Below are 26,510 nucleotides of genomic sequence, written 5' to 3'. Positions count from 1 at the left end.
TCTTATCTCCACCAACATCTGTCACTGGAGAAGAGTCATAAAGCTCTAACACACATTACCTGGTGGCCTGATCTCACTGATGGTTTCAACCAATATTAATCTAATGTGTATGGCTTTGAGGGAGTCTGTCAGCAGTTATGACCATGTTAAGCTACTGACAGCACTAGTTTGAGATTAGGGAGAGCTGTACAAACATAACTTTGTGAAATGGTGTGAAAAGGAAGTTATATTTTACCAGGTTGTGCTCCTTTAAGTGCACTGAAGGTGGAGCTTGACTGTGAAATGTTCTCTAGTTTCTGCTTCAAGATGCTTCACAGCCCTTCCCCTCTCCTTTGAGTGACAGCTGTATCATCCAACCAGGATGCCAGTGCTGGGGTCGCTCAGAGCAATAAGAGGGGCTGTGAAGCAGATATATACAGAGAGCAATTCACAGTGAAATTCAGTACTAGACACTAACAGGAGCAGAAATTGGCAGAATAAAACATCACATTCACACTACCCCTGATCATAAAAGCTCCAAAAAAGGTATGTTTGCCCTGCTCTGCCCATCCCCCACTTAGTTTAGTATAGTCAAACTTGCTGACAGACTCTGCTTAAAAGCTTTAAAGTTCTCGTTGCCATTTTTGAAGTGAAATCCCTTTCACACTAACATAACTTACCTAAAATATTTTCATGCCTCATGAGCACTGTCTGATAGATTTCAGTCTCCCTGAACCAGCTGGCCTCTTCGGTAGTAAAGAACACTTTGACGGCCACTTTCTCTCCACGCCATTTGCCCATCCACACTTCCCCGTACCTCCCTTTGCCAATCTGCTTCACCATTTGAATCTGCTTTGCAATAGTCCTTTGTACCTGCGAACAAGACCAAAACCAATAACATATAACTTACCAAAGAAAATGACCACCCAGCATTAATATGACTAATCCAGAGCAAACAGAGGGGAGTACAAAATATCACTGGAGATTCATTTTCCTGCATGCAACATTTCTCCTTCCTCCCGAGAGTGCCTCAGAATATTACCATGGCCCTGTACAGCTCGAAACCGTAAAACTAAATATGCTGTAATTTGAGGCTGTATTGACAAAGGTTATTTTGCTAAAGAGTTCTTGGTTCATTTGCTGCCACACACATGTACAGGCTTACTTTATCAGAAATTTAAATGTGAAAAATGATTTAATAATGCACTAAGAGGTTTGTTGTTTTCATCTGCTTTGAATTAAGTAAAAATCGGATTATTTTACATGGAGACATATAACAATTCTATTAATATGTATGCTGCCGCTAAAGCATAATACGGTCCACGGTATTGATCAGGGCAAATAAAAGGGAACCATTGTATAACTCATACTGACCTTAATAAAAGTAAGATTTTAGATAACCCGGCACTGATATTGCCTATGGTGTTTACTTACGTTATGTACTGGCAATGTATAGGAGAAAACATCTGCACAGTAATATGTCATGTAGCTATGAGGTAGCAGTTGGGTTGTCTATCCTCTGCAACGGGTATCGATCCCTTATCCTGTTGCTTAGGTCAGAAAAGTCAACCCATCTGTAAGCATGGTGTGCCAATTTTATATCTCATAGAGTGCAGTGCCATGCTCACTTATATGCCTACTTCAGCCAAACCCGAATGGGTCTTCAGCAGGTATAGTCACAGTACATAACATAGGCAGCCCTGTCCATTAATGTCGTAATTGCTGGCTGAAATGTAAGAACTACTGTAGAGTAAACGTCCCATATACTACTATATGGATATGTGCAACTCAGTCTCAGATGTAAGGGAACCCTGGTGAGAAAGACTTTGTTAGTAAATGTCTGTAAGTGAGGCACTTAAAATGATACATAAAAAATATTAAAAATTATATTTTAGCTTTTTCTTAAAATTGTGTGGTAAACGAGATGTACTTAGTGAAGTCTAAAGGCACATTGATGAGCATACAACTGTCGGCAAGGAAGTGTTCCTTCCTGACTCATCAGTGGAGGTGAAGAGCCCGATTTACAAGCAGCGATCACCTCCGCTGTATGAGGACGAGCGATGTCTACTGCGATCACTCACCCTCATACAGATTCATTGTTTTTGGGCATCAGATCTCTGTTTGCACAGCACAATCTGCTGCCCAGATAAATGAGATAGAGGTGTCCACAAGAAAGATGAATTCTCCTGTTGAACGAGCCTTCGAAGGAACAACAATTAGACAGTCTAAATGAGCCTGACAGTAGGTTCACAGATTTCAGTCTGCTACTGAAGTCCTGGGCTGTAGCCTCAGATTTCTGCTGCACATTTGCTGCAGTTGTGTTGCTGTGTGTGGTTGACATCTGCAGCAGACTTTGACATCCATTGGGGCTAATCCTTTGTGCTTTCTCCCCGTAATAAGTGACAAGCCTCCTTTTCTCTGCAGCTGGAAGTGTAAGAAGGGTTGTGAAAATTCTGCTCACATGCATGGGATCTGGATTTCATGCAGATTTAGGCACAGAATTTATGTCAAAATCCATGTGAAACCCAAGATGTGTATATAGCCTAAGGCTGTATTCACATTTATAAGCTACTTGGATGGGAATGACAAACCCAGATAATTTTCAGCTGCCAACCTTCCATTAATCTGAGCGGCCACATTATGTAATGTAAATGCACCTAGATAGACATAAAATGTCATCATTTGGTGCATCTGTGGAACAATTTGGTACCTCTATAGGATTAGTAACTCTGCCCCATTGCATGCTTGGGTCAAAGAGATCTCAACATTACTTCATATAAGTAAGAATATTCTAATATAATATAACCTTTTATTTGACCTGCTTATTAATTATTGCAAAGTTTACAAACTTGTAACATGGAAACATAAACAATTTCAGTAGGACACAAGCTACTCTTTCCCTCTAACCAATCAGGTTATTTTACTGGAATTTCACGTGGAGTGAATACTTTATATTCATTATTTTTGTCAAATAATTTCCTGATGACTTTCTTACCAGTAGGGGGAGCCCTGATCCACTCCCAGAGCTCTGAGACTGTTCAATGAGATCTTTGAGTGACTCTCCAACCGGGATATACGTCTCATCTTGTTCCAAGCCAATACTGTAACGAGGTCTGGCCTCTTGTCTTTTATACCTAATATATAAAATTGAAAATACTATAAAAGAATGCATTAAAGTTTTTTTTTCAAGATTTGCTTACTAATGACCTATTCTCAGAATAGGTCATCAGTATTTGATTGGTGGAGGTACAATCTGAGTGACAACACATTCACATGTTCAAATGAATGGGGCTGAGTGTGTGGTAAGCTGCCAGAAGGCAGCGGCACTCCCTCCTTCTCAAAATAGCTGATCGGCAATCAGATACTGATGACCTATCCAAAAGATAGTAAAAAAAATCCCAGAAAACCCTTTTAAGCTATGACAATATGTGTAGTACTCCATCTGTATGGCCTGTATGTACCAGTTTTACGTAGATTCCAAAATTACTTGAATTTTATTTTTTGACATCCTGACGTTTTTATCCTTGCTCCACCAAGACACCAAGATGAGATTGTATCTACTGTCTACTATTCGTTCAAAGGGTCATTTCATCAGCAATAGCCCCTTGTTTGGTGTCTTTATCTTTCATGATAAAAAAACAGGATGCTTCATTGGGATGGTAAAATGTGGTGTAAACCTAGCCTTAAAGGGTTTCTCATAATTACAGAGTTCCCAAAACATTGCCAAGCCAATGTTCTGCTTCAAAACACCCTGCCAGGATGCAGTGATGCACAGAACAAGGGAAAGAAAGTTCTGACATGAAAAACAGGTGTATTGGGTAAATATATGAAATGTTTGGGGCAGACTGGGCAGATAAAAAAAGTAATTATGAAATCGAAGACCGCCATTAAAGAGTCAACTCATAGATGGGGTTCATAGTGAGGGAACCATTCTATGTTGTCCATAGACATTGCATTCATCTCAGCATGACGCTCCTTCTCAGCAGGCTCTGCCTATGGTCTATTTCCTGTAGATGGCAGTCTCACACCCTTAACTATTCGATCTTAGAGGAAACATGGAATAGACTGGGTTGTTTCCTATTGCTTTCCTCCTAGGTGAATATCTTAATCCAGACACTAGTGGCTTGTTCTTACCTGAAGTAGCAGAATATTAAGATGACAGCCAGGATGATGCTGCAAACAGTCACTGAGATCAGAAGAGCCATGTAATGGATACTGCCATCAACAAAGTCTATGGGGAAAATATGAATAGGATTTTAAAAAAATTTAATTTTTGGATTCAAGAGTTATACTAACATTACAAACATAATCACAAACATAGTAAGCTTCTACCTGTCTTAACGGTTTACTGTGGTCATTATTGTCCATCAGTGACAATATGTACTGTGTGCTACACCTGCCATATGAAGTGCTAGTAGACAATGTATTTACAGTGCTTTGGCATAAGTAGTGATGAAATGCCAATGTACAGTGTTTTGTGCATCAATTTGAATGGCAGAAAAACAAATCTCCCCACAACAACCCCTATTTCATATGAAGCCAGCCTGGCAATCATCTGTTTGCCACCAGCCTGGTGATCATCTGGCTTCTGAAACCCTAGGCAAACCTGCAGCCAGCCACATACTTCCATATAGGCTTACATGCTGCCCTTTCAAAAGAATTGACAATCATGCAATATAGTTTAGGTCAAGTCCTGGGTTTTAGAATTGTAGTAATAGATCAGAAAAGTTTTGCTAGATATCATAACAAGAATCCATTTTCAGTAGAAAAGTCTAAGCTTTTTCCCCAAGTAAAGTAATAGCCCAGAAGAGGTTTGCTGGGATTCCCAAGATCCTTGGAAAGTCATCAGTGTAATGGAAGCTGGGGAGCATGAGACAACCTTTCCCAAGATTTTGGCATGTTAGGAATGCAAACACTAAACTGCAGAGAGATCATTTAACTCCAAAAAAGGATGATACAAGTGGCTTTAGAAAGAAACAAAAACTGTTCATGTTAGATGATGAAATATAATTACTTTCCATGTTCTTACACTAAGGTCTCCTGCACACGAACGTGTGCGCCCAGTGGTCGTGCTGCGGCCCGCAAAACGTGGGCCGCAATGCACGAACACCGTCCATGGGGCAGCCGCAGCGGATCGTGGACCCATTCACTTTAATGGGTCCGAGATCCGGCCGTTCCGCAAAAAGATAGGACATGTTCTATCTTTTTGCGGAACGAAAGTATGGGACGAAACCCCATGGAAGCACTCAGTAGTGCTCCCGTAGGGTTCTGTTTCGTGCTTCCGTTCCGCACCATTCCACATCTCCGGATTTGCAGACCCATTGAAGTGAATGGGTCCAAAAATGCGGATCGGATGCATAAAAAATGTACAGTTGTCTGCATGAGCCCTAAGTGACACATGGCTTACCCTTATCTAATACCCAGGCAGTATGGGTAGGAAAGCAACAGAATCTTGTTTTAAATCTCAATGGGAACATTTAGGAAAAGCTGCTGACTAGACAAATAACCTTCGTTGTGAAGCCTAAAGTCATTTACAATGCGTGCTGGATTATCGTATGTGAGCCAAAACCAGATACAGGTCAAAAACACAGAACAGGTACAAATCTTTCCTTTATACCTATCTCTGCATAGGCTTCACTACTGGTTTTGGCTCACAATAAAAACGAAAAAAACTGACCAAAAGAGCGAAACATATTACGTGAGATTTAGCTAATTGTGCTACATATTTATTATGTATTTTAGACAGTTTTTGTCCCTTGCTAGAAAGTATATAGAAGATGGGTGGCGTAATTGTGTCAAACTGAACTTTGGCACCAAATATTATTTTAAAGATGCCAAACTAAAGTAATAATAAATCGCCCCTTTGTTTGCGAAGCCTTTGGTATTCTGTAAAAGAAATGAAATGAGTTATGTTGCCACCATGCCTGGAGCTGAGAATGACGTCCAGTCCAGTATCTGGCAGTCCTAAACATAAACTGAAATAACCTGCTGAAGAGTAATACGATTATGAGTTCATTAAGGCGGATAATTATATCGGCAAGATATTCCCAACCCTGATCTTTATAAGCTGAGTTATCCATTTGGCAGCTCACTCCATGAATTCCCCCTGGAAGAACTACTTCCACGTCCCTAATCTCAGTGTAGCCATTCTTCATTATCCATATCTGCAGCAAAATAACCTTCCCGTGCTTAGACTCTCCATAGACTAGGACACGGTCCTTGTCTTAGAAGGAGATTAGCAGATCAACAATTTCTTTCGAAATACAGTCCACGTTCATGCCATAGCTGAACACGGAAAAACGAGAACTTCAGCTTTATCGACTCATCCTGCCATGGTGCTATTAAGTTACAGCTTTACGAGAGTAATGAGACAAGAGTCTCCTTGGGGACCTCTTAGTTTACGCTTTTTAAAGACTTGCTTTCGTGTTGCACTTTTTGCAGCTTTTATTTTTGTTAACTCTTTAGCTTGTAGGCTTTCAATAGCTGCCACCATTTCCATTGCTTTTGGCAATTCATTTCCACCGTGTAGGCATGTGAGGCACATCTGAAGGCCTTTGAAAAGAGACACCGACAAGATGTCTATCAGGACAACACAAGGTCTCATCAGTCACTTCTCGCTTCAGCTGCGGCGCTCTACCTGGGCTGCGGCTCGAAGAGTGTGATAGATGAAACAGAGAAGCCACTGGGGAGCCCGCCTTTCTTTTTGAGAAAAGGAGCGAAACAGAGGACTGAAAGCTTCATTTCATGGATTATTAACAGTTTAGCCTCCTTTAATGGCACCCACTTCTCTGTAAAATGTGTGGTTTGTAACCGTTTAGGATGTCAGTCTCAATCAGGTTGATAGAGATTGCAGACATCCTAAACAAAATAGCTCCTTCACAAGACAAGGGCAATTTACAATTTTACTAATTAATAATGTATAGGCCTGACAATTACCAGTTAAGTGAATGCTTAATTAAAAATGGAATGAAGATCTATAGCTACATAAAAAGCAATCTATATATATATATACATACATATATAATAAAAAATCTCGACACTGAGATGTACAATTTTTACCCAAGGGACAATGACGATAACTGACAAGGGGTTTTCGCTGCTTAACGTGAGATACACAACAAGTGTAGCTCCGGTTTAAAGACAGTTTAACTCTTTTATTAGGGAACTGCCTGTTTTGCTTTTATTATTATAATTGGTCATAATGCAATTTTGGAATATAAGCTCTGACATGGCTCCAAACCAGAACTTCACGGTAATGCTTAGTAGTTTTCACTGCTGCTGGATGGAATAGCAATCTTGAAATGTGCATTTGAGCCACAAAAGCCTATATACTAGAGAAAGCACAATATACGGCCCCAAAAGAACCAGACACCACAGTGCAGCACAATATACTGCCCCAGCAGAACCAAATACCACAGTGCAGCACAATATACTGCCCCAGTAGTACCAAATACCACAATGCAGCACAAGACACTGCACCAGAAGAACCAAAAACCATAGTGCAGCACAATATACTGCCCCAGCAGAACCTAATATCACAGTGCAGAACAATATACTGCCCCAGCAGAACCAAATACCACAGTGCAGCACAATATACTGCTCCAGCAGAAGCAAATATCTCAATGCAACACAATATACTGCCTCAACAGAACCAGACACCACAGTGCAGCACAATATACTGCCCCAGCAGAACCAAATACCAGAGTGCAGCACAATATACTGCCCCAGTAGTACCAACAGGGCCGTTTTTTGGACCGGGCGGGGCAGGTGGCCGCCCAGGGCGCTGTCAGAAAGGGGGCAGTATATTTCTGACAGCACCGGCAGCGAGGAGGCTCCTTGGCCGGTGTAGCGGCAGGCTTCTCTCACCTCCTGGCAGCGCCCTTACTACTGTATAGACGCCCTGCCTGTGTCACAAATTGCACGCTACAGGCATAGTCATCTGTATTGCCTGTGCTGTAGCAGGAGAGAGAGAGAGAGAGAGATGTGTCTGCTGGGATTCAAACCCACGACCTTCTGTATCAGAGGCAAAGCACTTACCCACACAGCCATAAGAGCTACATAGCCACTGACTTCTACTGTAGACTCTGTTATAGCTGTTATAGACAGTGTACATCTATACACATGACAGCTGCCCCCAACACACCCAGCACTGCTATATCTCTATATGACAGCTGCCCCAGCACACTCAGCTCTGCTATAGCTCTATATATGATAGCTGCCCCAGCACACCTAGATCTGCTACATCTAATACACATGACAGCAGCACCAGCACGCTCAGCTCTACTATATCTATATATTTGATAGCTGCCCCAGCACACCCAGCTCTGCTACATCTATACAAATTACAGATGCCCCTGCACACTCAGCTCTGCTATATCTATATATCTCTAAGTATTTCTATATAGTAGATAGATATATAGAGATATAGCAGAGCTGAGTGTGCAGGGGCAGCTGTCATGTGTATAGATGTAGCAGAGCTGGGTATGCTGTCATATATAGAGATATAGTAGAGCTGAGTGTGCTATGGCACTATGATACTGCACACTCAGCTCTGCTATATCTATATATCTCTAAGTATTACTATACAGTAGATAGATATAGAGAGATATAGCAGAGCTGAGTGCACTGGGGTAGCTGTCATGTGTATAGATGTAGCAGAGCTGGGTGTGCTGGGGCAGCTGTCATGTGTATAGATGTAGCAGAGCTGGGTGTGCTGGGGCAGCTATCATAGAGATATAGCAGAGCTGAGTGCACTGGGGCATCTGTCATGTGTATGGATGTACACTAGCTATCAAAGCTATAACAGAGTCTACAGTAGAAGTCTCATATTTTTCCAGTCAGTGGCTATGCAGCTCTGTGTTGTTAAGTTCCTTGCCTCTGATACAGAAGGTTGTGGGTTCGAGTCCCAGCAGAAACTTTTCTGAAATACACAAGCACTGACTCCATATATGGACATACAGCGCAGGACACAGGCTGGAAGAGGCTGCATCGCATCGTTGACATGGAGGTAAGTAGAAGTGTTTTTTTTTTTGTTTTTTTTTATAAATACCCGACTGTTACTGCCACATGGGGGGAGCGGGAGGCACTTGATACTGGCACATGGGGGGAGGGGGGTTGGCACCTGATACTGGCACATGGGGGGGTTGGCACCTGATACTGGCACATGGGGGCGGGGGGTTGGCACCTGATACTGGCACATGGGGGGGGTTGGCACTATGATACTGGCACATGGGGGGAAGGAGAGAGGCACTTGATACTGGCACATGGGGGGGTTGGCACTATGATACTGGCACATGGGGGGGTGGTAAGGAGAGAGGCACTTGATACTGGCACATTGGGAGGGGGGAGATGGCACTATGATACTGGCACATATGGGGGAAGGTGGGAAGGAGAGAGGCACTTGATACTGGCACATTGGGAGGGGTGGATGGCACTATGATACTGGCACATATGGGGGAAGGTGGGAAGGAGAAAGGCACTTAATACTGGCACGTTGGGGGGGTGGCACTATGATACTGGCACATGGGGGGGGTGGGAAGGAGAGAGGCACTTAATACTGGCACATTGAGGGGGCTACTGGCACATAATAGGAGGCTACTGGCACATAAGGGCGACTACTGGCACATAAGGGGGGCTACTGGCACATAAGGGGGGCTACTGGCACATAAGGGGGGCTACTGGCACATGATAGGAGGCTACTGGCACATGAAAGGAGGCTACTGGCACATAAGGGGGACTACTGCCACATAAGAGGGGCTACTGGCACATAAGGGGGGCTACTGGCACATGATAGGAGGCTACTGGCACATAAGGGGGACTACTGGCACATGATAGGAGGCTACTGGCACATAAGGGGGGCTACTGGCACATAAGGGGGGCTACTGGCACTTGATAGGGGGGCTACTGGCACATGATAGGGGGGTGACTGGCACATAAGGGGGCTACTGGTACATGATAGGGGGGGCATTCTGGCTACTGGCACATGATGGTGGGGGGCTCTTATTACTGGCACATGATTGGGGGCATCTATGGGGGCTCTTATTACTGGCACATGATCGGGGGCATCTATGGGGGCACATCTTACTGGCACATGATTAGGGGGCATCTATGGGGGCACATCTTACTGGCACATGATTGGGGGGCATCTATTGGGGCACTTATTACTGGCACATTATTGGGTGGCACTATAGGGGCATCTACTGAGGCTAAAATGAAGGGGTATTTTATATGGGGGGCTCTGTATAGGGGCATTTTATACTGGGACACATTATGGTGGGTACTATGGGGAAGGGGGGAGAGGAGCACTATGGGGTCATCTACGGAGCACTCAGTAGGGGTATTTTATATTGGCACATTATGGGAACATTAGCTTAACTGGGGGCATTACAAGGGGGTATGTTTTGCACATTATAAGGAGAATTATTTCTACTGGGGGGGGCATTATGGTGGGCTTTATTACTCCCCCATGGTATGAGCCCCCTAATAGCAGCACCAGCCTCTCCCTGCTCTGCTATCCCTCTGCCCATTCTCCAAATCCTTATTATGAAATCTTTCTCATTAGGATAAAACACAACATCAGCTCCACCGAGACCCCCAGCCAAAGTGTTGAAGTTGTGTCCGAGATACTCATGTGGAGTATGTTTATGTTATACACATATAGCCTACACTGTGCCATACAATATACAGTATACCGCTACACTGTGTAGGGGTTATACTGTTTATTGTACAGCATGGCACAGAGGTTATATTGTCCGGCATGGTGTAACCTCCATACATTTTATGTACAGTATACAGTAATTCGCCTTGCCATCTATGCTTTGAATCTGGTTTTATATGTTACTTGGTTTTTGTACATTTACTTGCGTGTGCTAGTTGAGACCTGCTGTGATTGGGTTTTAGTTAGTTATTAAATGCATGACAGTTTTTTGGTTTTGCACATTATTGATGATTGTATTTCATGACTACTCTTCTAAGGGTATTGCCTTCCTTTATACTGCAGTTCTCCTGTACCACTCTGCCTGTGACTTTTAGCAGTTTAAGCAGTAATTTATGATTTTCTTTTGCTCTCAATAAATCTTGTGTTAAGCATAAAATATATATATATATATATATATATATATATATATATATATATGGTGAGATGGTTGCAAGTACTCTTCTGATATGATTTCATCGAGCAGTTTTGATGGGGGGGGGGAGTTTTTTTTAACACTCACCCTGAGATAAATTTTACCTAGAAACTGCACTGAGTACCAAATACCATAGTGAAGCACAATACACTGCCCCAGCACAACCAAATACCACAGTGTAGCACAATATACTGCCCCAGTAGTACCAAATACCACAGTGCACCACAATATACTGCCCCAGTAGTACCAAATACCACAGTGCACCACAATATACTGCCCCAGCACAACCAGATACCACAGTGCAGCACAATATACTGCCCCAGCAGAACTAAATACCACAGTGCAGCACAAAATACTGCCCGAGCACAACCAAATTCCACAGTGCATCACAATATATTGCCCCAACAGAACCAAATACCACAGTGCAGCATAAAATACTGCCCGAGCACAGCCAAATCTTTTCAAGTAAATAGGCCACAGCACTCTTTTCATAAAATGGCAAAGGTGGGTGCACGTCTGGGTTATGTTCTATAGCTCCACCTCAAGAACTGTTAGTGTCATAAATATTGAGACAGCACTCCTTAAGTGATGATAATTAATGCTTTTATTTCATATACTTCAGCCGGAATAAATGGTATGTCAGTTGCAACGTTTCAGGCTTGATAATCGCCCTTCATCAGGCACTCTGAAGACCACACTGTGTGTACAGCAGGCGCTACACACAGTGTGGTCTTCAGAGTGCCTGATGAAGGCCGATTATCAAGCCTGAAACGTTGCAACTGACATACCACTTATTCCGGCTGAAGTATTTGAAATAAAAGCATTAATTATCATCACTTAACGAGCACAGCCAAATACCACATTGCAGCACAAGACGCTGCCCCAGCAGAACCAAATACCACAGTGCGGGTGAGATGATATTATATAAAAACTACAGACGAAGATTTTTGGGTCCGAATTTGTTTTTCAAAAATTTTCTGTATTAAATTGCAAGAAAAATTATATAAATGTGATATCACTGTAATCAATCTAAATTGGAGAATTAAAGAGGCAGGTCAGTTTTAAATAAAAACTATGGCACCACTGTGTTATATTTTTCAAATTCCACCTCATTTGAACATTTTCCAGCTTCCTACTACATTGTATGCAATATTCAATCGTGACATTAGAAAGTACAACTTAACCCACAAAAACAAGCCTTCATACATCTATGTGAATGGAAAAATATATAGAAAGTTGTAGCTCTGGGAAGGCTGGGAGTAAAAAATGAAAACGCAAGAATGGAAAATACAGTATGTGTAACAAAAAATCTTGATTTAAACAATATGACATTTTCTGATGTCACATTCCCTTTAAAGGGCATCTGTCAGCAGATTTGTACCTATGACACTGGATGACCTGTTACATGTGCGCTTGGGAGCTGAAGGTATCTGTGTTGGTCCCATGTTAATATGTGCCCGCATTGCCATTACTATTGTTAAGCGAATCGAGCTTCAGATCAGAGATCCGAAGTCAATTAGTTCAAACACTTTGGTTTCAATGCTGTACACCTCGGTACCAAACCCGACCTTGGATTGCTATTTTAGAATGTTTTTAAAGATGCAGATGTGATTACCAAATTAATTCACCGAAGTCTAGCGCGAATTCGGGTGAAATTAATTTTGTCTACACAAAGACAATACATTTTAATGCTGTACAGCATAACAGAGACTCAGAAGAGGGCTGAGAGGAAGTGAGGGCATGTCAGAGCTAGCTGAGATCCTGAGACTGATAATAGAACTGCTTCTACACTGCTTCTGTACATCACAGGAGCCTCCTCTGTTTCTGTGAGATCTCCCCCTCCTTATCTGTTCTGTAAGCTCTGGAGCTGAAAACCAACATAGTGGGAAGTAAGGGAAAGGACGTCACAGCAGTACAGTGCTGGCAGAAGGGAGCCATCCCTGCTTCTGGGTGAAATGCATCTAGCTGTGCACCTTAAAGAGGTAAAAATATGGCTGAAAAAGACATTATGGATGCCCACAAAAGACCTGTTCCGTCACAGTTATGATTGTATAAAGAAGCACAACTTTTTTTGAAAACTCAGGTACGCTTTAAGCTCAGTATATATGTGTACGCTTAGTGTCTACAGCAATCTTAGGTCATGTTCACATGGCAAGGTTCTGAATGAACATGCTGTGGATTTTGAAATCTGAAGTAAGTTCATTATTCCACAGTTTATTGCTAAATATATGCTATTCACTTTCATTACTCGTGGAACTTCAAGCAGATTCTGTTCTGTAGGCATTTAGGTGAGGAAGGTGTGCCTAAGTCTTGAACATGTAAACATAGACTAGATGACTTAAAGCAGTTGTGGACTTTTTCTGGGTTGGCAAACAAATGGTCACATGACGCAAGGGAAGCAGATCACCACTGTGGCCAGCGACTGGCTGCAGCAGAGTCAAAATTTAAGCTTAAATGCAGGGACCTGAGAGGAGGCCGGAGAGCCCTGGAGCTGGGAGACAGCATCGCAAAGCAGGTAAGTATTCTTCCCTTTGGAGGTCTACCCAGGAGGGGAGGTTTGCCAAACAACTCTACCATGCACGTTCACATTCAGCTGGTCAAGTAAAAATGTATTTTCAGTTAGAAGATGCAAATAAGTAATTGCCAGATCCGTTGCCGTTTCTCAGCCCTGAAATTCAACGTGCCCTGCATCATACGGTGGGGGGAAGTCAGAAAGCACATATACATATGCATAAGAAACTCTGCCAGTCCCGTCAAAATTGGCAGATTCAGTCACCTATTCTCTTATGTGTACTGTATGAGGGTCTTTAGGTCTGTAGCCCCTAAATTCTATAGGTAAACAATGGGGAAAAAAGAACATGAAATACCCGCTTTCTCTCCAATCTCAAGGTGTAATTACGCATTAACATTGTCTTTTGGATTCCTGTATTTCCCTCTGCTCACAGACAGAAATATATGCAAATAGACAAAATATTTTCCTGTTATATGAAGCACTGAACTAGCACAATGGAAGCTTCCGGAATAAATATAATAAATGGTAGAATCCGATACTTTGACCAATATGCCAATATAGTCTTTATGTGTAAAATACATCTGCTTGACAGTAATTCCTCAGACTACTTTGGTGCCCATTTAACATCTAGTCAACCTAAAAGCCAGACATCATGGCACCACGGCTGCCAGTTATGAGGGACTTTTATCATTATCTCCCCAGCCCCTCCCATTTAGATTACAAGAATTAATTTATGTAAAGATTTCCAGTAATGTTTAGTATGTCAATTATAGATTATAGAGCCTTAGTGTAAGAACTGAATTTATTTAAAAGCACTTTAATATTGCTAAATGGGTAGCAGATATATCTATATTGTGCACAGAGGTATCTAGTGAGTATTGAAACATTATCATCTTCATCAATATTGCATTCTAGCATATCTCATTGCCAGCTATGTACAGTACTTCACCTATTACACTTGTCTATAGATGTACTGTTTTACAGTAATTTCACATTTTTATTGTACTTTATAACCACATAGTGAGACATTTCTGCCACTGTTGTTACTTGTCTCACTAGTCCCCTCTGTTTGCTTTCCCTCACATCTTCTAAGATTTCCACAACCCTTAATTTTAACATAACCTTGCAGCGAAGGTCAATTATATCTGACCTGCAAATAAGTCATGAATCTAACCCCAACTTCCTCAGCACTCTGACCCTACTTAGAGGCTATTGACCAGGGAAAACTTTCTCAGATGTTCAAAAAAATTCCACACTGTGGGAAAAGCCTCACTTCAGTGCTATTTTCTGTCATGTTTTTTTTTATTAATGGTCGCTTATGTTGTTTATGCAGATGCTGGGAGCCATAACGGTTTTTAAGGGAAGCAGTCACATTGAGTAGTACTGCAAATAAGGAGTTCAGATTGGTATTTTATATCTATTCACTCATTCCTCCGCTGTGCCCTGGCAAAGCTGCACTGGGCTGAGCTTAACCCCTTCCCAACCAGCACACTAGTATGGATCAATCCTGACCACGGCAACCGAGCGCGTGAATACCGGCAGAGAATGACAATAGCCTGTTTCATGGTGTTTCCTATGGAGCCCCTGTCTGTAGCAGAGCTCCATAGGAAACTAGTATGAGAATAGCAATCTAGTGATTGCTTGTTATAGTTCCCTATGGGAACCATAAAAAAGTGTAAAAAAAAAAACAAAAACACTAAAATACACATCATGGGTATAGCCACATACAAAAATACTATAAAAATATTTTCCTGATAAAATGGAAAAAAAACATCAAAATGGCCGATTCGCCATTTTTGGTTGCTTCATTTCCCACAAAAAAAAATAATTAAAAAGTGATCAAAAATTTGTACACACCTCAGAATGGTATCAATGAAAAGTACAGATCGCCCCACAAAAAAATGAGCCCCAACACAGCTCCATATACATAACTACAAAAAAGTAATAGGGGTCAGAATATGGCAACAACAAAAAAATTATAAAACTGATATTTTTCAAGGTTTTTATAATTTTATCAGTATCAAAATGCAAGAAAAACTAAACGTATAAGGCATTGCCAGATTTGAACTGACCTGGAGAATGAAAGTAACTGGTTAGTTTTACCGCATACTGAACGTTGTAAATAAAAAACCTGTAAAACTGTAGCAGAATTGCATTTTTTTTTTCCAATTCCACCCCATTTGGAATTTTTCCTCAAATGCAATATTATATAGTGGCATTGGAGAAGTAGAATTTGTTCCGCAAAACAGGTCCTCATACGGCTACATGAATGGAAAAATAAAAAAGGTATGGCTCTAGAAAGGCAGGGAGCGTAAAAAGAAAATGCAAAAATGGAAAAACCTCCAGGGAGGAAAGGGTTAATAGAGAGGACTCCTCAGCAGTCCGGACTATGTATGTTAGCGCAGCTTTGCCAGCAGACAATGGCGGAATGGGGCCAGCATGAAGATATAAAACAGTGATCTGGATTCCTTAACTGCAGTACTATTTAAGTAGTACTAGAGAAAATGGTCCTTAAAGGGTTATTCCATGATTGAGGTAAAAAATTAAAATCAGACATCATATAGTACATGACAATGCATTTCTAACCAAGCAACAACCAGCCCTGTACCTCACATAGATCCAGAGATCTCACCATTCACTGCAGCAGATGCTCTGCTAGATTTATTTCAGGTTGACAGGTCAGGGAGGTGCAGGGGCAGACTGAGAACTTGAAGTGGCCCTGGAAAAAATACTAAAAGTGGCCCCATTTTGTAGATGGAAGGCAGGGCCAGCAATACCATATTGTGGCACATAATACCATCACAACTGTGACAAATGCCACAGTCCATCACAAAATACTTCCAGCAGCAGAAAGTACATGCCCAAAAACTTCCACTCGCTGGCCATTAGGAGGGCTCAGGCGGCCTCCTGGGCATCGGCCCACAGGGAAATTTCCCTGTAAGGTCTATGGCCAATCCGCCCTTGGGGGGTAAGGGTATCTTTTCCCAGGGGGGGGGGGGTGTTCTTTCTGCTGTGCTCTTTCCCCGTAACTGCCACAGCTTCTAACAGAAGATGTGGCTGGTGGCAGTTGAAAATTTAAACTGAGCTTATGCGACCACCTCAGTGAGGTGGACAAGAAATGTCAAGAGCAAACAACAGATGCTGTGCTCATTGAATACATCAGCATAAATAACAAAAATATTCAGATTCAGGTGCTGGTTTGAATAATGTAGAATATCTTTCAGATACTCCTGAATTATTATTGCAGGGGTAACACAATTATTTCCTAAAACAGTCATGTCATGAGAGGTGACAGTCCTCTTTATAGAGGTATTCAGAGGTAGCCAGATATACGCCTAATATAGACATATTTCTGTTAGTAACTACCCCCTATGATTCTACCACTAGTCCTATTTAGTTATCACACGGAAGTGTGCTGTGACCCAGCACATGTATGTCATGTAACTCAGGAAGAGTGTCACACGACTGATGCCATGTTTCAGTTAGGCCATGGATACATTACACAGGACTGGTACATGGGATATACCAATCTACTGCATGTAGGGGTCAACTACGTGATATAACAAATGTATGTATGCAGAATTTTAAAAACATTTACATTTGAAAACGGTATGATTACATATTATATAAAAAAATAAAAAACCAAGGATGTTATGAAAATCTATGAAAATTGGAAGAGCATCAATAAGAGACCTAGAATTCTTAAATGTAACAAGTCAGAATTGTCCAGCTATGGAAGCTTCTGTGACTCTGGTGGGGAAAGCTGCACAATCAAGAAGTGGGACATACAAAGTATTGATGACTTTGAACTCAGATGTTGATGAACAATAAGGCCTCTTTCACACGGGCGAGATTTCAGCGCGGGTGCAATGCGTTAGGTGAACGCATTGCACCCGCACTGAATCCGGACCTATTAATTTCTATGGGGCTGTGCACAAGAGCGGTGATTTTCACGCATCACTTGTGCATTGCGTGACAATCACAGCATGCTCTATATTGTGTGTTTTTCACGCAACGCAGGCCCTATAGAAGTGAATGGGGCTGCATGAAAATCGCAAGAATCTGCAAGCAAGTGCGGATGCGATGCGATTTTCAAGCATGGTTGCTAGGAGATGATCGGGATGGGGACCCGATCATTATTATTTTCCCTTATAACATGGTTATAAGGGAAAATAATAGCATTTTTAATATAGAATGCTTAGTAAAATAGGGATGGAGGGGTTAAAAATAAAGAAAAAATTATTTAACTCACCTTATCCACCATGGGGATGGATCATGTGATGGACCATGTGATGAGCGCAGTGACGTCACCACAGGTCCTTTTCCTCCTGGTCATCAAAGAAGAAGACAGAAGAGAAGCCGGGCTGCGCGAACAAGTGGATGAGGTGAGTTAAATTTTTTATTTATTTTTTTGTAATCCCCCCATCCCTAATTTACTTAGCATTCTGTATTAAGAATGCTATTATTTTCCCTTATAACCATGTTATAAGGGAAAAATAATAAAAGCTACAGAACACCTAACCCAAACCCGAACTTCTGTGAAGAAGTCCGGGTTCGGGTCTGGGTACCAAACATGCCGATTTTTCTCACGTGCGTGCAAAACGCATTAAAACGCTTTGCACTAGCGAAAAAAAAAACTTGCATTTTCCCGCAATGCACCCGCATCTTTTCCTGCACGTCACCCGCAATGCCCATGTGAACCCAGCCTAAGAGTTCCCTGAATGATAGGGAAAACAAAAAACCTTGAGGGCTAGTTATAATAACTTAAAGCATTTAAGCTATGTGGTAAAATGTGACTTTGTGTTACCTTTATTTTTAATTGGGGGCAGAGTGGGATGAAGATCTCTATTACAAAAGTCCTCATCTGTACAACATTCAATAGACCTCCTTTGATGTGGAATAGGTGTATCCTGTAATAAAACAGAGCTACATTAATGCTACTGAAAAGATTTAGTAAAATGGCAAATAATGTTGAGAACACAGTTACATATATTCTAATTAATAAGCCTCCACATTTCATAAATATTAACATAACGGATATATTTTAGTACATTTATTTATTACCATCAGTCTGAAACCTTACTGAGAGAAGAGAATAATATTAATTTAGATCAAATTAATTTATATATGATTTTTAACTTGTAAATGTGTTAACCTGAGAGATTCAGGATAATGTCATCCCTAAAGCAGACATCTTAATCCACTGAGTAGTTCTTTGGCTACCTTCCATAACTGTATTTTGCGCAATTTTTTTTATAAATGGGTGCAACATTTTGTACATTTGATGCATAAAACCTAGCAAACCTAGCTGACAGTTCAAAAGAAGGTCAAAAAGTTGCACCTTGATATTTTACCCCCTTAGTCTTAAACGGTAACTGTCATATTTTCATCAAAAAATTAATTTTAGCATAAGTTACTGCTGCAGCAGCATTATGCATAAACCAATCTTTAGTTTCTTCACATACAACTGTTTTCCTTGGGTTTTTCCCTTAGTTACAGCTGTTTAAACGTTTACAATATGAGGACCTTCTCAAGATGGCTCCTCCGCCAGTTCTCTGAGGCATAAACTGCTTTCCCTCACTTCCCATACACACTTGCTGTAGCCAGCAGCTCCCTGTCAGACAATCAGATTGGATTACTGAGAGACACACCTCCTCACTCTGAAGCCTAATGCAGGCATGCAGTGTGAAGGACCGCCCCTCCGTCTTCTTAGCCAGAGACAGACAAGCCATGGCAACAGTCTTTTAAGGGAGCAGTGGAAAGGGACAGAGGACATTAATGAAAGCTGTTATTATAAGGTAATTACAGCTCTTTTGACAATCATTGACAGACTCACACAGGTATACATGCCTAGCTCTAATAAACTAGCAAATAAAATAAAAATATGACAATTATCCTTTAAAATTTACCAGAGTTATCACAGTGACTGATGCTGGTTGATAAATCACACACTTTTAGACTGTCCAGTCTAGCTTAACACCACCTATCTGTTGGCTTACTTTTAGTAAATAATGTGCCAAATTTGTGGTTAATTTTTTGGCCCACAATGTCACATATAAGCCATACCTTTTTTCCACTAAGCCACACCCTCTGTCAGAAAAGATGGGAAAAGTGTATAAAACTGTTATAATAAGAAGAAATGTGGTGCAAGATATGTACCCATGTTTTTTGGTACAAATTGTGCCAAATTTCGGTTGAGTTTTATTAGTAAATCTGCCCCTTTATAGTTTTGGGAGGCAGCAAGAAAGTATAGTTAATGTTTTTGTAATTCATTCCCCAGTTTCTTAGCAATTTAATAAATAAAATTTTCACTTTAAAAAACAGGTTTATGAGTGCTTATAAGCTACAAGCATTCCTCTTATGACCACACATAGACAATCATGACCTAATAAAATACATCTGGGAAATAAAAGGATGATACCACCAAGGGTGTGGGAAACTAGACAAAAGGAACACTTTTAGTACAATCTATCGCCCAGTGAATTAATAATTGTGCTGAAATACAATTAGGTCAAAAGTGCATATGATTCTTATTATCAATCATGAATTGGATGCCTTATATGAACGCATTCCACAGGATGTCAAGAACACAGATGTCCTTATTATGTCCTGCAATGATTAACTTCTTTTATACTAATGGCCAGAAACTTGTTGTTTGTCCCTTTACAATGAGCGATCTAATCAAAGCCCCCAGATCTCCTCATTGTGTAAAGACCTTTCCATCACCAATGTGCAGCTGTGCAACAGAACGTCTCTTTGTCATCTGATCATTTATGCTACAAAGATCATATGGAAATGAGCCTTTAATTTAAGGACCGAAAGAAACAATGTCTACTCAAGGATAGAGAGACACTGTAGGATCCCAATTTGCTTGAAAGGTATCTGTTTACATAAGTATTACAGGTGGCAAGACAATACCTTATAGAAGATGTCTTTAGAAGGAACATTTTCAAAAGAACAGTGGTGGCCATTGTCCATAATCATCAACTTACTCTGCATTGAAAGTCTGAACCTTCTAGTCCTAAACAGCCAGAGGTGATCACAGGAAGTCCAGATTCATCTTCTTCTATAATGGTGAAACAGTAACCATCCGTCCTGTGAAAAGCCAATACATGTTACTAACTCCAGGTGATACATGGCGTTTATTTTGCTTTTGAGGAACATAGCAACTTCAGATATATAAAAATGAACATTTTCCAAGTACTATAATGGCTTACTGTTCTCAAAGTCCTCCCCATCTTTCAGTAGTACCTGCAGGGATTCCATTATGTATTTATTGCATGCTTGTCCTCTTTCTTCCTGCTGTTGGTGGTCACAGCCCAGCAGTTCTGATTTTTTTTCCCCGAGAGAAGGGGAGAGGTCTCTTTTTGTTTCAGTTGGCCACTGTTCTGCATGATTTGTAGTAGTCAAACCCACTGGTTCCCCATACACAGTGGCCAAATTGCAGCTGTGACCACTTCTATCTCTACAGATACCCTGCTGGGTTTTAAGATGTATTTTTATGTAGATTGATTCACCCAGAAAACACAGCAGAATAAATGACAAACAAGTCATAAAACCGAAGAGATACATTATATACATATAGTACAAAGCCTATTTTATTGTATTATACAATAACTGAAAATTTGGTGAGATAGCTTACACCTACAATTGCCTCAAAAAAAAATACTGCTATACCAGTTTAACTTGGCCAGGCTGACATAAATTCTTGAACTTAAGTAGTAAACTAATGTGTACATTTTATATATAAAGATTGGTGGTCTTGACAAGCACTAGTCAGTCAGCCCGATTTCTATGTGAGCTCAGCTGTTTGCTCTCCCACCTGTTAGTATACGACAAATAGATGGGATATATAAGTAAATATGCCCAACAGGCTACCAATACATTTCAGCTGTCAAGACAGAACCACTAGTTGCCTCTTTTAGCAGTGAATAGAACTGGAACTGATCTGAGTTTTTCCATATGTGACTTCACTGATTTGCTGGCAGTGCCTCTTGGAAAACAAAGGTCGTAAAATCAGCCACTTTACAGGTCATTACAGGAGCTTATAGCTTTAAAGCATGCTTAGCATGTGTTTAAGTAGACTCAAGACAGGTTATGCTATCAAGCTTTATAGCCTGCATGCTAAAGTATGACAAGACTTGTCTGCTGACAGTATATTCTGGCAGGTTAATTATGGTAATATCAAAGGTGATACTGGGAGATGCAGTGATATGCATATATGTGTCATGAACTAGGGAGACATATCATGTTCTAAGCAGGGGAAGCCTTGTCCACCTGTCCATAGTTGAATGACATATCGGCATTTCCCACAGTCTGACAACAGATTGTAACAGGGCCACCCATCCACACATTCTAGTCATGTCTAGTCCTTCATTAGTACGTAGTGGTAAGAAATATCAAAATCATATGGAGCTATGAGAGCTGGTTTGTCATTATAATGTATAGAGCGGCCACTCGGAATGTTTTCCCCAAGCAGTCACCCAAACACTGTCTGAATTACATCACAGGCAAATTAATTTGGCAAGGCATGAGCTTCCCGTTAAGGTGGCAGAGACCGATTTCACCTGGGGTGAAGAAAAGTCTCTGAAACAGAGTCGTAAATCATTAGAAGCCTAAAATCAAGTCTTTCTTCACCTTGAAATTATGAACATTACAAGAGATGTAACAGCATCTGCCTTACTGAAATACACTTAGATTCCTAAGACCAGAGCTGCTATTGCTACTCTTAGTATATATACTGGTTGTCCCGTTTCCAAAAAAAGGGGGGTAGTCGTCCCTCTGAGCGAGAATGGTGCGGCTGCACCTCTCACCAGAAGTACTGCTCGGAAGCGTAATATGTGAAAATTAAAGGGGCAGTAACGTTCTAAAATATATGATTTTTATTGGTACGAGTAAAAATAATATGATACCCCTTACAAACATAAACAGACAGACACAAGCAGGACCCTAAGTACTCGTAGACAGCTAAAGGAGGCGGGTCACGGTAGATGGGGCCCTGTGGGCAGACCCTTGTTTAGGTTGTGTGGACCCCAAGGATCAGAGGGAACCACACCTGGTGGTTAAAAAACGTAAATGTCCTGTGTCCCAAGTTAAGGACCCGGACGATGCCTTGTGAAGGTAAGAAGACAAGGATAGATCTTACCGGTACAGTGGGATAGGCAGCGTTAATTCACCGAGCTCAGAAGGTAACCGGAAGTGATGTTCCTTTCCCAGCGCATAGATTTGGTGTCCTTAGGGGGAGGGTCTCCGTGAGATAGGTCATGCGTAGTGGAGGGCTGCAGGGAAATAAGCTGTCCTTGTTGCACCCTGCTTGACCTATAATGACCCTAGTGCCCTAACACGGGATCCATGGCCCGCAAGGGGTGGTCCCGTCCGGAACCTCACCCTGGTCAAAGTTCCCTATGAGACCCTGCCAGGGTGATCAGGAGGACACCTGATATAGTGAAAATAAAGACGTGGGTGCAAAGAGTGAGTATGTTCACCTGTCCCTACGCGTTTCTTCAATTGAACATACTTTGCAGGATGGTTATAGTGAACCCCTTGAATCGTCAGGGGACGGGGGTTAGCATAAGTGGTGGCTGTCCTCAGTTGCACAGTATAAATCGTGTATTACTGGGCAGGATGGAGGGAGCCGACTAAGTTAGGCCACTAGTGATACGTGGTGTATTTACACTAAAGCCGACCTCAACCGCAGAAAATAAATGGGATAATATTAAGCAGTTGGGAGGGAAGCGCAGACTAGCTCTGGCCACTCAGTGGTGTGTGGCATGGTTGTTATCTACCTAGAGTGCGTATGGCAAAATCCAGGTGTACATGCAGCCTAGGATGCGTGTGGCAACCATCTGGCTGGAACGGCGTCAAACAGAGGAGCTAGTAATTAAACAGCTCCTCTGGAGCTAGTAATTAAGCCAGTAAATTGGAGTTTTTGGGAGAAGAAATTACACCTTTAGGCCTCTTTTACACGAACAATACGGATTGTGTCAGGATGCGTTCTGGGTGCGTTCATTGAAACTCGCACCATTTCGCAAGCAAGTTCAGTCAGTTTTGTCTGCAATTGTGTTCAGTGTTTCAGTTTTTCTGTGCGGGTGCAATCAGTTTTGATGCGTTTTTCATGCGTGTGAAAAAAAACGAAGGTTTGCAAACATCTGTTAGCAACCATCTGAATCTTTTGTGGCCCTATTGAAATGAATGGGTTCGCATCTGATCTGCAAAATATGTGGATTGGATGTGGGCTGAAACTACGGTCGTGTGTATGAGGCCTTATACTGACTTTGAGGTGGCTCTGGACAGCACTGCTCTGTAGATAGCAGCACAGGCTTCAGCTGCGGCCTAGTAGGGGACAGCACAGGATCTCCGTAATGGCACCGTTCAGGTAAAATGAAACTTTAGGAGCATCTATAGCTCCATGACTTTGGTCAAAGGATTCATTTTTAGTTTTTGACTTGAGTGACCTTATAAAAATAAAGAATAGTAATAATAATGTGTCCTTAAGTCTTATGCATTGCAAGTCTGCACCACAGATCAACCCTGTATGTTGGCTGTATTTACTGTAGTCGAGCCATATTCCTATGGAATTTTATTATATTGTTTTAGGTCTTTAAACTGCAAAGAAGCAAAAAGGCTAATGATTCTTCTAATGAGAATAAACCAAATGTAGAACTGACCGGTCATTTACCAAGTGATATACGCCAGTTTTCTGATTTATATCTGTCGCAGATTGTGTCTCAAAGGTTGTTTGAACTGCAATCTATGACTTTTCCCCACTCACACCTGGTCTAAAAAAGGGGACGTGTTATGGCCTGTCCTATTTATCATTTTCTACGCCTGTTTTAGGCTTAGAAAATGGTCGAAATTTAAGGCAGAAAGGAAGCTGTCTTACATTTAGACTGGTGGTGGATGCGCTGAAGTTATGTAGAGGCGCTTCTACATAACTTTGGAGGATCCACCGCCAGCTGTAGGGGTTATTAAGAACGGCGTCTAAATAAATGATCCCCATAGTTTTCTGGCACTGAAAATAGTTGCCTCCTTCAAGCTTAGCACATTGGTGTTTAGTTAACATAAGTACAAAATGTCCAATTGTATTGAATCAACGCTGTGGGCTGTCAGTGTACCTGTCCAAATTCTAAAGCGCATACAAATACATGCTATAGTTTAAATAACAATTCTATGAACGTGATGTCAGCAATCATCACTCAGGTGTAAGGAGAGCTGCATGTCCCTGAGTAGGCAGAACAGGACATCCTCTTCTGACGGGCAAAGATGCATGGCCTACAAATTCACTTAGCTGCTTCTAAAAAGACATCACTTTTCCTCTCTGACTACATATTTATACTGAACATTAATCCTATTTGAAGAAATCTTTCAAGTTTTCTCCATTAATAATGATGTTAACACCCAGTAAAACACTGTGAGAACGTTCTATTTGGTATTAGGGTAGGTTTCCACATGGCACAGATCACTAGAGACAGACTAAAGCCAGACTTGGCTGATATCCCAGAGTATTGAAAATGTGTAACTCTAAAGCAACACCAACAAGTCCCTGCCCGTTCCAAGCCTCGAGACCAGTTGTATTTGGAATGATTTATTGAAGGATGATTGATAATAATTGATCTGATTATTACATGATGAAGGCACTGGTAATATGCAGTAGTAAAAATTGATCCTCATCTCAGATTATAATAGACTGTGCTGCTTCGTAATATATTACTTACAATGATCCTAAATTAAATTAGGGGGTATATCATTTATTAACTACAACTAATATACCTAATACCCACATGCACTATGGGGAGATTTATCACAAGAGGAACTTTTAAAGTCAGATTTGCAGGCGTCTGTGTTGCTGTACAAATCATGCACAATGGCCCATATTTACTAATTTAGCTGCACCAAAAATCTGCCTAAAAAGTGATGCAAAATGGTGTAGTATAGCGCATCTAGGGTTTCGACACTTTGTTCTGACAAGCTTTGCAAAAAGTGGGCAGAGTTCACAGTAGAGGTCCAAGATGACCATTTTGCACCAAAATGTGGTGGCAAGTCTGCCATAAAAGTAATCCAATAGTTGGTATAGAGTTAGAGAAGAGTGCCTATCCCTGCTGCACTGCATTTATCATCCGGCCTGAGCCACTGGGATAAATCTGGAGCAGGTCTAGACAGCCTGTCTAAGCTTACGCCATCTACAGGATTAGTAAATCTGGTCCCCTTTTTCATAACTTTTGTGCATCTTTAAGTCTAAAAATTCTGTGTTGATAGGTTACGTCACTTTACTACCACTCCTGCAGTGAGATTATGTCAATTTTGATTGACTAAGTTGATTAAAGCAGCTCAACTGGCTCCCCAAGCCCACTTTCCCCTCCACTTTTCAAAACTAAAATAAGTGGAATGAAAATGAAAAATGTCACCAAATGTTGGAGCTAAATATTCCCAATTAATCTTAAACCCCAATTTTGCGACTTTTTGAAACCACAATTGTGGAGTCCAGGGCTTGTCACATTCCCCCCTATACATTTATCTAATATTTACTAGGTCACCTTCCAACCATTAACAGTTTGTTTCCACATACTCTTAGGGCTATATTACACCAACAGATTGTCTGACAGATTTTCTGACCAATCAATGGTCGGATGGCCGTTTACACACACAGATCTTTTGTTATACACACCAACTGATTGGACAGAAATTGGTCAGATAATCTGTTGGTGTAATACGGCCCTAAAGCAATGAGGCCAGTCAACTTGATTACTTTGAAAACGATGTAATTGTGATGATAAATTTAACTTAGGAATCTAAGTCATGTGTGAATATACTGTAATAAGCTACTCAATATTTAAAGGGATTGTCTGGAAAAAAAAAATGGAAAAAAGGCGTTGTGATGAAATAACAAAAGA

At 41.2% G+C, this 26,510-nt stretch overlaps 1 protein-coding gene across 5 annotated transcripts in view; it reads right to left on the bottom strand.

The window, feature by feature from the left end:
- The window catches only part of BMPR1B (bone morphogenetic protein receptor type 1B), a 455,592-nt gene that overhangs the window by 32,871 nt on the left and 396,211 nt on the right, over positions 1-26,510 (bottom strand). For all 5 annotated transcript variants that reach the window (XM_040418173.1, XM_040418171.1, XM_040418174.1 and 2 more), the window contains 5 exons: positions 20,613-20,715; positions 18,428-18,530; positions 4,114-4,210; positions 2,975-3,113; positions 660-852 (listed from right to left, as the gene is read on the bottom strand). In XM_040418173.1, coding sequence (XP_040274107.1) covers positions 660-852; positions 2,975-3,113; positions 4,114-4,210; positions 18,428-18,530; positions 20,613-20,715 — 635 coding nt within the window. The remainder of the gene's footprint in view (positions 1-659; positions 853-2,974; positions 3,114-4,113; positions 4,211-18,427; positions 18,531-20,612; positions 20,716-26,510) is intronic.

This window comes from Bufo bufo, chromosome 2 (assembly GCF_905171765.1).
Source record: "Bufo bufo chromosome 2, aBufBuf1.1, whole genome shotgun sequence".
Lineage (NCBI taxonomy): Eukaryota > Metazoa > Chordata > Amphibia > Anura > Bufonidae > Bufo > Bufo bufo.
This window is presented reverse-complemented; position numbering and strand designations above follow the sequence as displayed.